Below are 16,979 nucleotides of genomic sequence, written 5' to 3'. Positions count from 1 at the left end.
CAGGCGAATAGCAACATATAAAATGTTCACAATTCTGAGATTTATAGTGCCTCTGTTTTAATTCTTCTATATAAGTAAGAATACTGCTAGAGGCAGCTTGGTGAGTTTCTGGCAAGCATATATGAAGGATATCTCCTCTACGCTACTTAGGTATCGTTTCGCGTCATGTTTATGATTTTTTTCACCCGGTGAACTCGACAGGAACCTGGCAGATTATAACTGAACATTTTTGAGGACATATTTTCATGTAAATTACGAATTCTCTTGTTCCTACTTTAAAGTTTTGTACTTCTAGAAACATCACCTCTAATAGTCTTTCTCTTTTTTTAATGAAACAAATGCATGTTTATACTGTCCGACTCGTTGGCTGAATGGTCAGCGTACTGGCCTTCGGTTCACTGGGTCCCGTGTTTGATTCCCGGTCGGGTCGTGGATTGTAACCTTAATTGGTTAATTCCAATGGCTCTGGGGCTGGGTATTTGTGGCGTTTTCGGCATTAGAAATCATCCTAGGTAGGGCCCTCATTTTCACTGACATGCAGGTCGCCTAATAGGCCGTCTTCGAGAAAAAGACCCGCGCCAGGCCACGCCGGAGGCCATACGCCATTATTATGTTTATACTAAGCTTTACTGCCAATTAGCCCAGCTGTAGGAATATAAGAACATTGTAATTTAAGTCAATTTTATTATTTTTCAGATCAAATGTGAAAAAATAACATTTAGATCAATATAGAAATACTGCAATGCATTTGACACGAGTACAGAAAGCGTTGTCATCGCCGCTTTTCTACCAGTCCACTGTGAACGGCGACCAACAACCATTTTCTATAGATCTGTGCACTGCAATGATGGGAGCTAATATCCTCCCTGCATAAACCGAAGCATCTTCAGACTTCAACAAGCTGCCGGGAGCAATCACCGAGTAGGAGACGAGTGGCTTTCCCCCGGTGGAGTCATTTAGGGTTGTGGAAGAAGTCAGGATAAATTTTGACCGAATCTCTGGGAAGGTAGCCGCTGTCAGCAAAAAGTTCCATAAGAGTCCTACAGCAGAATCCATGATGGAAAACAATGGTAAAAGTAACCAGGGTGCTACGAGGTGAGGTAGATGAAGCAGTTGAACTAAAACCAGATGAAGTGGCTTCATTGAAGTTTTGTCCAATCACTTTCTGTGATGTTGAGAGATTTCTCTCAGTACAAAACATTCTGCCCAACAGGAGAATAAAATTGTTACCGGAAAACATTGAAACGTTGTTTGTTGTAAATTCCTTTTATAGTAATTGGAGCGTGTTATTGAATTATAAGTATTTTTTCATGCCTATTTTCCACGTTAGTGCCTATTTACATGCCTATTTTGACTAATTTAAGAGCCTATATGCCTGCCTATTTTAACTGTTTTTAGTGCCTATAATTCTCGTCTCTACTAATCATATACATGTACTTCTGTCTAATTTCCTTTCCTAGATATTTCTATGCCTATTCTTGTGGGGACAGATTTCACTTTACCTTATGCCTACAGAGTCTCTCTTATAAACCCAACCGAGCTCGATAGCTGCAGTCGCTTAAGTGCGGCCAGTACCCAGTAATCGGGAGATAGTGGGTCCGAGCCCCACTGTCGGCAGCCCTGAAGATGGTTTTCCGTGGTTTCCCATTTTCACACCAGGCAAATGCTGGGGCTGTACCTTAATTAAGGCCACGGCCGCTTCCTTCCCATTCCTAAGCCTTTCCTATCCCATTGTCACCATAAGACATATCTGTGTCGGTGCGACGTAAAGCAAAAAACAAAAAAACAAAAAAAACTTATAAACCCAGACCGGGTGCACAATGTTTGTATTCTGCGCTACAGCAGCTCCCTTATCCCAACTTAAGCCGCGCGTGGCCGCCCTGCTCTAAGCGTGTATACAATCTCATATGAAATCTTACCTTATGTATGATACAGGAAGTGTCATCTTTCATAATGAAGGACTTCATAAACACCATTAAGATTTTCTGCACCCCAGTAGCGAGAGTTACGACTGTTCATATGACCATTATGGTGAAACCAGGCCTCATCTGAAAAGAACACAAACTGTGGGTCGAATAAACGATCATTCATTGATGCAAGATACCACTCACAATATCTCACTCTTGTGGCTGGATCAGCAGGTTTTAAACAATGGGCCCGTGTAAACTTGTACGGTTTGGTGCGTAACACCTTTGTAGCTCTATGTGCAGAAGAAGCCAAAACCCTTACTTGTTGTGCTAATTTTGTGAGTGATTTATTCGATGACCATTCCAGATTCACACCAATGTCATCTAGCTTTTCCTCTATTAAAACTGTTCGTGTGTGTGCTTGTGTTTTATTGAGCACTGAGCCATCAAAAATACGGTGTTGCAATGATACTTGTCTCACCATGTTAACAGCTGAGATTCAGACTGGCTACTGATGCTAGGTCGAACATGTGCACACTCCTTACAAGGTCAAGAACTATGCGCGCATCTCCCGTACAGCTGCTCAGGTCTCCGGGGGTAAAAATTGCAGCTGGACGGTCCTGGTTTATAAGAGAAATTCTGTGCTTAGTTTATTACTTATCAGATACTGGTCTGGATAATCATAAAATCCCCAGAATCCCTGCACATTTCTATCAGATTTCCTGAATTCAAATTCAGTTATGATGTGTCTATTATGAATGTGGTGCCCCTACTCTCCCATGTGTAGCTGGGAATAGCCTTACGCTTGAAGAATGTATTCATAACTGCTAATCGTATACTAGCACAGAAGTCCAGTAAATGCTTCCCATTCCTATTAACTTACATATCTTCTCCACATTTACCCATTATCTTCTCATATCCTTCAGTTATATTTCCAACTCTCACATTGAAATTGCCCTTTAGCACTATCCTATCCTTGCTGTTGTCCCTGACTACAATATTTCTCAGTGCTTCACAGAACTTGTCAACTTCATCCTCATCTGCTCCTTTACATAATAAATAGACCAAGACAATTCCTGTCCTAATTCCTCAAACTGCTAAATCTATCCACATCATTCATTCACTTACGTGCCTAACAGAAACTACAGTATGTTGCGTGCAATAGTATTTTTGGTGAACAGTCCTAACCCCATACTGCCCTTCGCTTTTTAACACCCGTCAAGAACACTTTATAATCTCCTATTTCTTCCTCATTATGTCCCCTTACCCAAACATGATAAAAAATAATAATCGTATGGCCTCAGCTACTGTGTGCAGACATTTCGATTTGACGCCATCTGTCTGTCTGCTCGTTAATTTTGACGTACCGTTTTACTCTAGGCCCACTAGATGGCAGACAGAGTAAACCGGATCTCTGTTGGGCGTCTATGGCTGAGATTTAATTAATTTTGTCGGGCAAATACCAAATGTATCACCAGAGATCTTTTACATGCTGACATTGTACGACATGGAGTGTTGAGTGGACTTTTTTCCGCCCTTCAAAAATCCGACTACCTCTGCCGGGTTTGAACCCGCTATCTCGGGATCCGGAGGCCGACACTCTACCATGGATCCACAGAGGCAGCTACCCAAACATGATTAACTCCTAACACATCCAGATCTGTTTGCTGACTCAGCCTGCTCTACTTTCTTTCTTTCTTTCTTTCTTTCTTTCTTTCTTTCTTTCTTTCTTCCATAAGCCCCATTAATACTGATACCTTCCCATTGAATTGCATTTTGTTCGCCTAGTTGTTTCCAAGGAGTCCCTTGCCAGTCAAATTGGAGTAGGACTCAGTTGTTCCCATAGCTCTGAGCATGCTCGGTAAAAATTCTGTTAAACGGAATGCTACCCTACTTACACGTAGTCCCAGTGAGAATGTCTTCTCTAATGGGCTGGTGACCTTTGTGGATAGTATAGTCCTAGTTGTCTGAGCACAATTAGGCCCATGACTTAAAATATATCTGATATGTCCACTCCTATTCCATAGTAACTGGTATCTTGACTCTCAGGACCACTGTACAAGGCCATTCAGCCATTGCCTATGGTTCACGAATTCGAACTGGACTACAGTAACCCACACCAAACACAAAAAATTCTGCCATTACCCACAGCCCTCTTCTAAATAAACACTACCATTGGATGCATTTTGTGAAGGATGGCATTACTCCCAGAATTTATCACAGTTAGACGTAGTAGCCAACTTCACCTCACTAATCAATCCTAAAAAGGCAGTTCTAACTCAGTGGTTGTCACTAAACAGAGCTTTCTGCTAAATACCTTAGACGTGTTAGACCAATGGTGTTTTGTCACTCACCAGGATGTTCACAAATCAATTATATTTTTTATTTTTTTAACTGTACAATACATTTCCAAAATGTCCAGTGTGAGCCAATGGCTGACATGAAACAGAACTCCCAATTTGCAGGAGCTCACTCTCTCCTGGAGGTTTTCTGCTAAACACATCTGAAGTGTTAAACCAATTGTTTTTGTCATTAGCCAGACCTTGCACAAACCAATGAAGAAAAACTGTAAACAAAATTTAACCCTTATTCCACGCACAGCACAAAAGCAGTGCTGAGGAAAGTGCAAACAGTTGTTAGTACCAAATGATGCTCGTATTGACACTCCCATCAACAAAAACAAAGAAGCATCACTGTGAACAGGACATATCGGCATTCTCCTCAACTAACAACAAAGGAGCATTGCCCTGCGCATAGCATCCATCTCTACTCTAGTTCCTACCACCCTAGGGTTGTACCTAAGAATACAGTTATAGTAATGCATATATCAAAGGAGGAAATGCAGATAAGCCATTCTTAGGAGAGTCATATTTGCTTTTTAGAGACTAACCTCACAAGGTTCCAAGTATACATCTGGTGCTCTGTCATCCGACTCTGTGTTAGATGCATTAGTGTGCTAGATCTGTGACTGCTCAGTTTTTCAGTCAGTTAGTCCCTGGTGATACAGTGGTTCCTTCTGCTCTAATGAATTTCTTTGAAGTCCTGATCAAAAAGCCATTAACCCCTGAATGATCAACACACATTCCATTCTGAATGTACTCTATTGTTTTGGCATTTGAAGCACTCACAAATTGTTCTCAAAAATTCATCATGCCCTTCAGTAATTCAAGACTCAATGTGTTGACTACTTGGTATACCAACATGCTCGCTGCTCGCCCCACTGTTGTCTGTCAGCTGCTATAAACAAACACTAGCGCCTTCTTTCTCAAGTGCAATCATATTTTAATATGTACCGGTATTATTTTGTATGGAGTGTGGCATTAATTAATTGGATCAGACATGGACATTGAGGAAGGAAGCTAGAGGAAAACCGGAAGCATCTGGGATATTGATGTAGAATAGTGGATGGAAAAGAGGACTGCTAGTCATGAGGAAAAAGAAGAGGAACTGACTTGGAACTAGCTATGTGAATCCCTTTTGGTGGATGGTCTTTTGAAAGGTTGCTGTACACGAGAAAGAAAAGTGGATGACAACAGGTCAGACAATAGCTACAAGGTGCTTTCCATAAATAATGTGACCAAATTCATAAAAAATCATTTATTGAATATATCCGTACAAATAATAAAAAATCTTCAAAATAGCTCTCTCTTGCGTCGATAGACTTCTGGAGGCGGTGTTTCCATGCCTGGAAGGCCTTTTCCGAAATATCCTTTAGAGCCGATGTAACATGCGCCTGGATTCTTTCAATCATGTCCCAATGTTTTCCTTTCATGACTCCTTTTAACTGAGGAAACAAAAAAAAGTCAGCGGGAGCCAGGTCAGGACTGTAGGGAGGCTGGGAACCAATGGGTTGTTGGTCCTGGCCAGGAAGTCGTTGACAATGAAGTCGCTGTGACTCGGCGCGTTATCGTGATGAACTTTCCCCGTGTCCTTGATGTCGCTTCGGCAGCGCGAGACCTTCCTTTTTAGTCACAATGCGGAAAACGGTTGTTTTTGCCATGTTTAGAGTTTGTGCTATCAATTGAAGGCTCAGCCGTCTGTCAGAGTTCAAACAATCACGCACACGCGTCACATTTTTGTCGACTCGTGAGGTTGATAGCCATCTACTGCGAGGCTTGTCGGTGATCTCCTCTCGGCCCTCCATGAACGACTTGTGCCATCGGAAAACTTGTGATTTGGACAAGCAATCAGTCCCAAAGGCCTGCTGAAGTAATGGAAATGTTTCGGTGGCGGACTTCCCAAATTTAACGCAAAATTTGATAGCGTACCGTTGGTCTACAGAACGATCCATTGTGCCGTGTTACATGAACTCAAAACGGGCTTGACGAAAATGCACGTTCTGACTCTCCGGCAGCTCGCTGCCGAATGAGACAAAGAGCGTTTGAAGCTAACACCCCCCTCCATCTAGCCCAGCAGGTTAGAACATGCTGCAGTGTACAGTTGCATCAGAACAAAATTGGTCGCATTACTTATGGAACGCGCGTTGTATGTGAACGTGAAGAGAGTAGCAGGAAATAGGAGATACAATGTGAAGACACTTGAATGTTGTGTTTGAAGGTAGCAAATTTCTTTTATTATGAAAGACCTTTCCTTACAGAGGCTTCTAAACATTTAATGTCCTTATTTCTGCCATCAGTAGTTATTCTACTACCTAAGTAACAATGTTCATCTGTTTGATGTCCTAATCTGATATTTCATAAATCTGGATTTTGGTATCAAGGAAAAAGGTATAAATGATAAGAAGTATGCATTGTAATCAGTCATTTTAATGTTGTAGAATGTTTGCTTATTAAGCTGTGTGATACCAGTAATTGGATACTTTTAAAGTTGCAGTTGCAATAAAAATTACAAACCATAGTTTATCTTTGCTTTTCAGGCTTGACTTTAAAACTGGTGCAGGCTTCAAATCAGACAGAGATCAATGACAGCAATGTACATCTTCAGCCATTTTGTCAGTCTTTGGAACATATTTTCCAGAAAGGATTGCTGCTACAAACTTCTTCTCTGGGATTCCCTAGATCTCCTGAGAGTTGGTATTGGTTAGAGGAGATAGCCAACAAGGCTAGCAGGTAAATATTTTTTGTTTTGTTTTTTAAGTTTCAAGAAGAGAAACACTACCAAGCTCATGTCATAAATTCCGTCATATATTACACCTTACTTACTTACTCCTGGACGCTACAGCCTGTGGAGGGCCTTGGTCTCTCGAACTATCGTAGCCCACTCCTCTCGGTCGGTCGCCTTGCTTCTCCATCTTCTTACACCCATCTTCCTGAGGTCTTCCTCCACATCATCCAGCCATCTCTTCCTTGGTCTACCTTTTAGTCATCTCCTGCCTGGTTTACCCTGATATACTTTCTTAACTACTCTCTCTTCAGGCATCCGTTCCACATGTCCTAGCCATCTCAGTCTACTACCCTTGATATCCGTCACAATATCTGGTTCCCCATATAATATCTTTATTTCCTCATTCCTCCTTATCTCCATACCTCATTATCATACTGTACCGGTAACGGCGGTACAAAACTAAGTCCCCGTAATAGAAATTTTAAAAACTTTCGCGTTACGCTCCGGGCCGGCTACGAAAGACTGACTGGACGGCGAGCAACAGCTGTGTGCGTGTGACGTAGAGAGCGGGTGACGTCACAGCATGCCTCGCCGCGATACAGAGCCTAGACTGATGTGGAATGTTCTTCGAGTTTCTATGGGTAATAACTTTCCCCACAATAATAATTAAACAAATTTAACAACATCACCATGTAACCCGATCCCTTATCTATGTTCCTGTCGAGTCTCACGTAAATCTGGCATGAGGTGATGAAGTTATGGAACGAGATGTGAAGATATAAATACAGTACTGCTTCGCTCAGCAGAGCAGTGTGTGGCCTGAGTATGTGGCCAGAGTGTGTATGTGCACGCTAGGCAGTGGAGTTCATACAGTCGGTTCGCGAGGACCGTGATCTAGCGTGAAGCGGCTATCAATCTTCGAGTCCGTGGACTTTAACCCAATCGCGTCGAATATGGACTTGTACGGATTTCTTTATACTGTGAGTGACAAACTTTTACTCCGACGGGACGTGATATAAATTGTGCTTCGTCTGAACATTATCAAGTGACTGTTATTCTACACGAGTATATAAGACTTGCGAATGTTTTCGAGTGCTCGTAATTTGAAGTTTCATGTTATGGACAGGACTTAGAACAATTTGCTCCTTACAGAGTACTAAATACTTCAAGTTTATGAGACTGTGTTTTAATCCAGATTTACTCGATTGCAAGCATGACTTTGTCAATAATTTGCCATTTCATGAACTGTGTAAATATTTGTTGGTCATGAACTGTAAACTGTGCATGTGTGAACTGTGCATTTCAATTCTACTAAACAGCACCTTTCAATTCTACGAACATTCAGTTTTACGAACAGTCGAACCGAGGACTGTCAATACTCGATTAATTTCGTCTTTTGATTTCATGTTATTATCAATACGTGAATGAGTTCGAATTCACGAGTGAAACATCTTTATTTTCGAATCCAATTAAATTATGTTGAACAGTGCTTCAAAGAACTAAGTCGTGCGGCATTACTTTACATTATGCCAAGTGCCACAAACTTCAAGTGACTCTGTTAAAATTCGACAATAAGTTTCGTGTGGACTTTTATTTTTATGAGTATTGAACTTACATGCTCATTCGAGTTTAGTGGCCTTCTTTTCATTTAACACGGGAAAAATTGAGTGACATTTCACCGTGTGATAAACTTTCAAAGATATATTTTTTTTGTGTTTGAACCTTGTTAAAGCCATTGGTAAACTTTCCTCTCATCTGTGCAGAAGCAGTCTTTGCATTAACTCGCCCCAAGGCTTAACGATGTTCATTCACGTTCATCATTCACGAGGACTACCTGAACGCCCTTCATTAGCACCGTATGGATCTTCAAGACGTCGAATGGATCTTCTAGAACTTCCATCGGGGTAGGAATGGTGGTTCACTGGTACGGGAAAAGGAGCTGCCGGAATTCAAGGACATCGCCAGCCCTAGGACGAGGAACATTTTCTACTGTATCTGCTGTACAGAGGTGACATGACTTTGAATTTATTAATAAACTCGGAGGAAAAAATTTAAGATTTATTTCTAAACAAACCCTCTCCCTCTGTACGCACTTCAACGAATGGTACACGCCCCGCGTCTCATGTCTACCGAAGTACCACATTTACTGTTACAATACGGGTCCATATATTTTCCTTAATATCTGTTGTTCCCATCTGTGGAGGTGTTCTTCATCTGTGCCAGTAAGAATCCATGTCTCTGATCCATAAGTCACCACTGGTTTAACTACTGTTCTATACACTTTAAACTTCAAATTCTTACTAAGTGTTCTTGTTCTAAAAACCTTGACTAATGAAAAATAGCTTCGGTTGCCTGCTGCTATTCTTGTTTTTATCTCCTCTCTTATATCATTGTCTGAAGTAACCAGCGATCCGAGATATCTGAAACTCCTACTATTTTTCATAGTTTTTCCCATTCAGTTGTATTGTGGGTTCTCCTGTCATTTCCGTAGACCGAGATACAAACATATACTTTGTCTTCTTCTGATTAACCTGAAGACATATTTCTATAGCTGCTCTTTCCAACCTCTCCAGGCCTTCCTCTAATTCTTGAAATCTTCGTGCCATCAGATTTATGTCATCTGCATAGGCTAGATTCTGGCTCAAACGGTTGAGCAGGGTTCCCCCTGGGTTACTAATTACTGCTTTCCTCATGACATTTTCCAGGGCTATGTTGAACAATAGTGTTGACATTACGTCCCCTTGCCTTAGACCCTGTACTACTGCAAATTCTTCAGTTATTTCCTCCAACTTTGACCACACCTCTTGTATCCTTCAAAGTCATTTTGATAAGTCTGATAATCTTCACAGGGATTCCAAAGTCTTTCATCACTTCATACAGCTTTCCCCTTATTATACAATCATATGCCTGTTTAAAATCCACAAATAATTGGTGGATATCTACATTGTATTCATAATATTTCTCCATTAACTGACGTACCATAAATATTACATCTAGTTGTGCCATAAGTTCTGTCCCTAGTTTACACATGTCATTACAGTATTTTTGGTTGGTAGGTCTGCAGTAATGTGTGCAGCAAAGAATTATTATGATCCGAGGTTTTGTAAAAAATCAGTTGATCAATCATTGCACAGTCAACATCAAGTGGGGTGTGAAAGAGAACCATATTACTGTGATTACATCTCATAAGTGTAACGAAAATCCAGTGGAGATGTTTGACTTGTTGAGACAGCTGTAAATACATACATACATTACATACATTATCTTTATAGACTGTTATGCCTTTCAGCGTTCAGTCTGCAAGCCTCTGTGAATTTACGAAACGTCGCCACAATCCTCGATTTGCAGGTAGTGTTGTGGCCTCATTTAGTTCTATACCTCTTATCTTTAAATCGTTAGAAACCGAGTCTAACCATCGTTGTCTCGGTCTATCTCTACTTCTCTTACCCTCCATAACAGAGTCCAATATTCTCCTAGGTAACCTATCCTCCTCCATTCGCCTCACATGACCCCACCACTGAAGCCGGTTTATGCGTACAGATCCATCCATCGAGTTCAATCCTAAATTAGCCTTTATCTCCTCATTCTGGGTACCCTCCTGCCATAGTTCCCACCTGTTTGTACCAGCAATCATTCTTGCTACTTTCATGTCTGTTACTTCTAACTTATGAATAAGATATCCTGAGTCCACCCAGCTTTCGCTCCCGTAAAGCAAAGTTGGTCTGAAAACAGACTGATGTAAAGATAGTTTCGTCTGGGAGCTGACTTCCTTCTTACAGAATACTGTTGATCGCAACTGAGAGCTTACTGCATTAGCTTTACGACACCTTGATTCAATCTCACTTACTATATTACCATCCTGGGAGAACACACAACCCAAATACTTGAAATTATCGACCTGTTCTAGCTTTGTATCACCAATCTGATATTCAATTCTGTTGAATTTCTTACCTACTGACATCAGTCTCCGAGAGGCTAGTTTTCATACCATACTCATTGCACCTCTTTTCAAGTTCCAAGATATTAGACTGCAGGCTTTCGGCACAATCTTCCATTAAGACCAAGTTGTCAGCGACTGCTTACTACATTTCCACCTAACTGAATCCCTCCCTGCCATTTTATATCTTTCAGCAGACGATCCATGTAAACTACGAACAGCAAAGGTGAAAGATTGCAGCCTTGTCTAACACCTGTAAGTACCCTGAACCAGGAACTCATTCTACCATCAATTCTCACTGAAGCCCAATTGTCAACATAAGTGCCTTTGATTGATTTTAATAATCTACCTTTAATTCCATAGTCCCCCAGTATAGCAAACATCTTTTCCCTCGGTACACTGTCATATGTTTTCTCTAGATCTACGGAACATAAATACGACCGCCTATTCCTCTCGTAGCATTTTTCAATAACCTGGCGCATACTGAAAATCTGATCCCGACAGCCTGTCTGTGGTCTGAAACCACACTGGTTTTCATTCAACTTCCTCTTAACGACTGATCGCACCCTCCCTTCCAAGAAGCCAGTGAATGCTTTGCCTGGTATACTAATGAGTGAGATACCTCGATAGTTGTTGCAATCCTTCCTGTTCCCTTGCTTATAGATAGGTGCAATTACTGCTTTTGTCCAATCTGAAGGTACCTTACCAACACTCCATGCTAATTTTACTACTCTATGAAGCCATTTCATCCCTGCCTTCCCACTATACTTCACCATTTCAGGTTGAATTTCATCTATTCGTGCTGCTTTATGACAATGTAGTTTATTTACCATCCTTTCCACTTCCTCAAGCGTAATTTCACCAACATAATTTTCTTCCTCCCCATGAGCTTGGCTGTTTGCAACACCACCAGGATGATTTCCTTTTACATTGAGAAGATGTTCAAGATATTCCCTCCACCTCTCCAGTATTTATTTATTTATCGTATGATGAATCTATGTACACACATGTATATAGTTCAGGGTAAATGTGCGTAGTCACAAGTCCGTACAATACTATAACTCTAGGTCTAGCATTTTGACCCAGTCAACTGCTTCATCCAGTGATTCCCTGGGATCTATTATGAGTTCACCTGAATTAGTCAAAACACTGTTCATTTCCTTTTTCCCTCCCTAAGATTCTTTATTACTGTCCAGAAAGGTTTCCCTGCTGCTTGACCTAGCCTTTCCAGGTTATTACCAAAATCTTCCCATGACTTCTTTTTGGATTCAACAACTATTTGTTTCGCTCTGTTTCTTTCATCTACGTACAAATCCCTGTCTGCCTCGGCCCTTGTTTGGAGGCATTTCTGATAAGCCTTTTTTTAACGTTTACAAGCTGCTCTCACTTCATCATTCCACCAAGATGTTAGCTTTTTCCCCATCTTTACACACAGTTGTTCCGAGGCATTCCCTTGCTGTTTCTACTACAGCATCCCTGTATGCCACCCATTAACTTGCTATATCCTGAACCTGCTTACTGTCCACTGTTCGAAATTTCTCACTAATCATATCCATGTACTTCTGTCTAATTTCCTTGTCCTGGATATTTTCTACCCTTATTTGTTTGCAGACAGATTTCACTTTCTCTACCCTAGGCCTAGAGATACTTAGTTCACTACAGATCAGGTAGTGGTCTGTATCATCGAAAAATCCCCGGAAAACTCATACATTCCTAACAGATTTCCTGAATTCAGAGTCAGTTAAGATATAGTCTATTATGGATCTGGTACCTCTAGCCTCCCATGTGTAGCGGTGAATAGCGTTATGCTTGAAGAATGTATTCGTAACTGCTAAACCCATACTAGCACAGAAGTCCAGCAAACGCTTCCCATTCCCATTAGCTTCCATATCTTCCCCACTTTTACCAATCACCCTTTCGTATCCTTCAGTTCTATTTCCAACTCTCACATTGAAGTTAAAAATTAAATAACTGGAGGTTCAACCTATTCAATACTCAAAAGAAAGAAACGTAGCAATCACATTTCTATTTAAATGGGACCGGTTTCGACCTTAGTCTAGGTCATCATCAGCCATAAAAAACATGTAAAATGTTTAAGAATGTTGGAGGTCAGTTTTTCACTGTTAGGCACAAAGACACGACATCACATTCTGTTCTGCACAAAGTCACAACATTAACAATCAACTTGCGAAGATCAAAAAGGCTTGAATTCGCAGACGAACAGATCTGTAGATGAAAGCCGCCAGCTCCCGGTGACTACGTGGCACACTCAAGGTCACGCGCTGCGGCCAAACACCAAAGCAGAGTGGAGAACGTTTCGAAGGTCCAGAACCTGTCACGGCTGCGGGAAGCCAAGTACGTATATAAAAATGTACGATGCCAATTAGTATAACCGAACGAGCACCCGTACTCCAGCTAAGATCTTGGTAAACAGTTGATTTGAAAAAACAATTGTAGAGAGAAGAAAAAAAATGTAGTAAAAAGCGCAATATCGGAAAACAAATGAAAACTTATATGCACAGTGCGCTATTTAAAAAAAAAAAAAAATTTTGTTTAGGTTATGATTGAAGTAGTCGAAGTTGGCGCAAGACAAAAATTTTTGAAAGAGGAGAATAAATTAAACGAGGAAGAGTGATAGTGAAATAAGAGAAAGAATAAAAGAAATTGAAGTTAGATGGTAATGAGGAAAGATAAGATAGGGAAATGAAGGAGGGGTAGTTTAAGGTGGGTTAGGAGGGTGGGTTATTGGAGGTAGAAAATGTGGGTGGGAACTATGTAAGACATGGAAAATAGAATTGGGGTTTTGGAATTTGGAATTTTTGAGAAGAAGAATTAGGAAGTCAAAAAGGATATTGGGTTTTTCAGAAATGTCGTTTAAATTGAAATTAGGGTTGAAGTACTGGTCAAGGTGGATAAAGCAATTTTCAGTAATGTTTAAGAGGGGGCCTTTGTTAATGATTTTAAGTATGTTTATGTCATTGTCAATACTGGTGAAATTATGTTTGGAGTCTTGTATGTGCTGTCCTATGGCAGAGAATCTGTTGTATTTAATGGCGTTGACATGTTCAGAGTACCTGATATTGAAGTTGCGGCCAGTTTGTCCGACGTAGGAGGAACTGCAGTTGTTACATTTAAATCTGTATACACCAGATTTAGAAAAGGCATTAGACTTATTTAGAGATTTAGAGTTGTGTAAGATATCAAGACTTCTATTGTTAGTTCTAAAAGAAATTTTCATATTATGTTTTTTAAAGATATTAGTTATTTTATAAGCATCCTGAGTAAAAGTGAAGGTGGAAAAAGCAGTTGGTTTTATTGTGTCTTTAGATAAAGTGGTTTTTGGACGGTGTTTGAATTTGTTGATGATGCGGTTAATGAAGGAGTTGTTAAAGCCATTAAATTTAGCAATGTTGCGGATGGTGTTTAATTCATTATTTAAATCTTTTTTGGACATAGGGGTGTTGAAGGCACGAAAAATTAAGCTGTTATAAGTAGCACGTTTATGAGCTTGGGGGTGCGAAGAATCTTGTCTTATTGTAGTTGCTGTTTGGGTTGGTTTTCTGAAAATTTTGTAAGATAAAGAAGAAGGATGTCTAGTAATAGTTAGGTCTAGAAAATTAAGAGTTTGGTTGTGTTCTGATTCGAGGGTGAATTTAATGTTAGAGTCTAAGTTGTTGAGATGAAGAAGTGTAGAGGCTGCGTTGGTTGATTCCTCATTTAATATTACCAATGTGTCGTCGACATATCTCGCCCAAAAGAGGATGTTGGAGAAATTATTATTATTATTAATTCTTGTGTTTTCTAAGAAGTCGAGGTAAATTTCAGCAAGAATGCCAGAAGCAGGTGAGCCCATAGCCAAGCCATCTTGTTGATAAATGGTGTTGTCAAAGGTAAAATAATTATTGTTGAGAACTAATTTTAAAATAGACATGAAGTCTTGAATTTCAAGTTTACTTAGGTTACTGAATTTGTTTAGGTTGTTGTTTATAATGGGGAATAATTTTGGAATTGGAATACTAGGGTACATGTTGACAATGTCAAAAGAATGGAGAGAAAAATTTGGTTGGATTTCAAAATTTTTTAATTTGTTGATTAGATCAGAAGTGTTTTTGATAGATTTGTTGGATAAAAATCGATAATTTTTTAGTAAAAATGTTTGGATGAATTTAGAAGTGTTGTATAGGGGACTGGGTCTGTAATTAATAATTGGACGGATAGGAATGTTAGTTTTGTGAATTTTAGGGAGGGCTTTGGCAGTGGGTAGTCCAGGGTTCATGTTTATTAGTTTAGTTTTTTCTTGATCTGTGAGGAGAAAGGAAACGTTTTTTAAAGTATGTTTGAGTAGGCGTTGGATTTTTGTGGTTGGGTCTTTTTTTATTATAGAAAAAGAAGGGTCACTGAAAAAGTTTTTGGTTTTATCTAAGTAGTCAGTTTTATCCATTATGACAGTAGTGTTGCCTTTATCAGATTTGGTGATAATGAGATTATTGTCATTGATTTTCTTTTTAAGATCTGAAATGGTTTTATTATCTTTAATTAAATTATTATTATTATTATTATAATTAATAAGAGAAGTGTTTTTGTTATTGTTAATGAAGATTTTTTCAAGTTTCCTTTTTACTTCATATCTGATTTCATCTTGTTCATCTGTTGGCATTTTGTTAATGGCTATTTCAGATTCAATAATTAAATTGGTGGCTACATTGAAAGTGTTAAGATTGGGCCAATTGTGTTTGAAGCCCTTCGAAAGGATTGAGTTTTCATCATCACTCAGAGTTGTTTTAGATAGATTTACGATGGGAGGATGGAATTGTTCAATAGTTTTGGAGGGTGTGTTACGGTTCTTAAACTGGAATTTATGTGAAGAAGAGTTGTTCTTGAGAATTTTGAGTTTTTTCTCAAGGGTTTGTTGTTTGATTGACAGTACATGAAATAATTTATCGTCTACTTGAGTTAGGAAGAGGTTCCATTGTGCACTCGGGAGAAGATTAGCAATTTCTAGATGTGTTTCGTATAATCTGTTGTTTAAAAATGATTTTTTCTTGTATAAGAAACGAATTTCGTTTTTTAGCCAAATTTTGTTGGTTATTTTTTGGGTTTTTAACATGTGAGGAGAAGAAATGTTTTTTCTGGTACAACTTTGAAGAAATTTGGGGGTAAGATTGTAGGATATGCATTGTTTCAGGAAGTCGATGTCTTTTCCTAATTTAGCGATCTTGATCTTAAGGCCCATGTAAGAGAAGGCTTTTTGTTTAGCTTGGTTAGCTTGTGCATTTAAAGATAAAAATTTTATTGTTCCGTATTGAAATTATTGATGTTAAAAATTAAATAACTGGAGGTTCAACCTATTCAATACTCAAAAGAAAGAAACGTAGCAATCACATTTCTATTTAAATGGGACCGGTTTCGACCTTAGTCTAGGTCATCATCAGCCATAAAAAACATGTAAAATGTTTAAGAATGTTGGAGGTCAGTTTTTCAATGTTAGGCACAAAGACACGACATCACATTCTGTTCTGCACAAAGTCACAACATTAACAATCAACTTGCGAAGATCAAAAAGGCTTGAATTCGCAGACGAACAGATCTGTCCAATTATTAATTACAGACCCAGTCCCCTATACAACACTTCTAAATTCATCCAAACATTTTTACTAAAAAATTATCGATTTTTATCCAACAAATCTATCAAAAACACTTCTGATCTAATCAACAAATTAAAAAATTTTGAAATCCAACCAAATTTTTCTCTCCATTCTTTTGACATTGTCAACATGTACCCTAGTATTCCAATTCCAAAATTATTCCCCATTATAAACAACAACCTAAACAAATTCAGTAACCTAAGTAAACTTGAAATTCAAGACTTCATGTCTATTTTAAAATTAGTTCTCAACAATAATTATTTTACCTTTGACAACACCATTTATCAACAAGATGGCTTGGCTATGGGCTCACCTGCTTCTGGCATTCTTGCTGAAATTTACCTCGACTTCTTAGAAAACACAAGAATTAATAATAATAATAATTTCTCCAACATCCTCTTTTGGGCGAGATATGTCGACGACACA

General features: G+C 39.2%; 1 protein-coding gene across 8 annotated transcripts in view; it reads left to right on the top strand.

The window, feature by feature from the left end:
- The window catches only part of LOC136876359 (arylsulfatase G), a 387,207-nt gene that overhangs the window by 21,322 nt on the left and 348,906 nt on the right, over nucleotides 1-16,979 (top strand). For all 8 annotated transcript variants that reach the window (XM_068228394.1, XM_068228393.1, XM_067150243.2 and 5 more), the window contains exon 2: nucleotides 6,784-6,976. In XM_068228394.1, the coding sequence (XP_068084495.1) occupies nucleotides 6,784-6,976 (193 nt within the window). The remainder of the gene's footprint in view (nucleotides 1-6,783; nucleotides 6,977-16,979) is intronic.

Source organism: Anabrus simplex, chromosome 6, assembly GCF_040414725.1.
Source record: "Anabrus simplex isolate iqAnaSimp1 chromosome 6, ASM4041472v1, whole genome shotgun sequence".
Classification (NCBI taxonomy): domain Eukaryota; kingdom Metazoa; phylum Arthropoda; class Insecta; order Orthoptera; family Tettigoniidae; genus Anabrus; species Anabrus simplex.
Note: the sequence above shows the minus strand (reverse complement) of the source record. Positions and strands in the feature narration are given on the sequence as shown.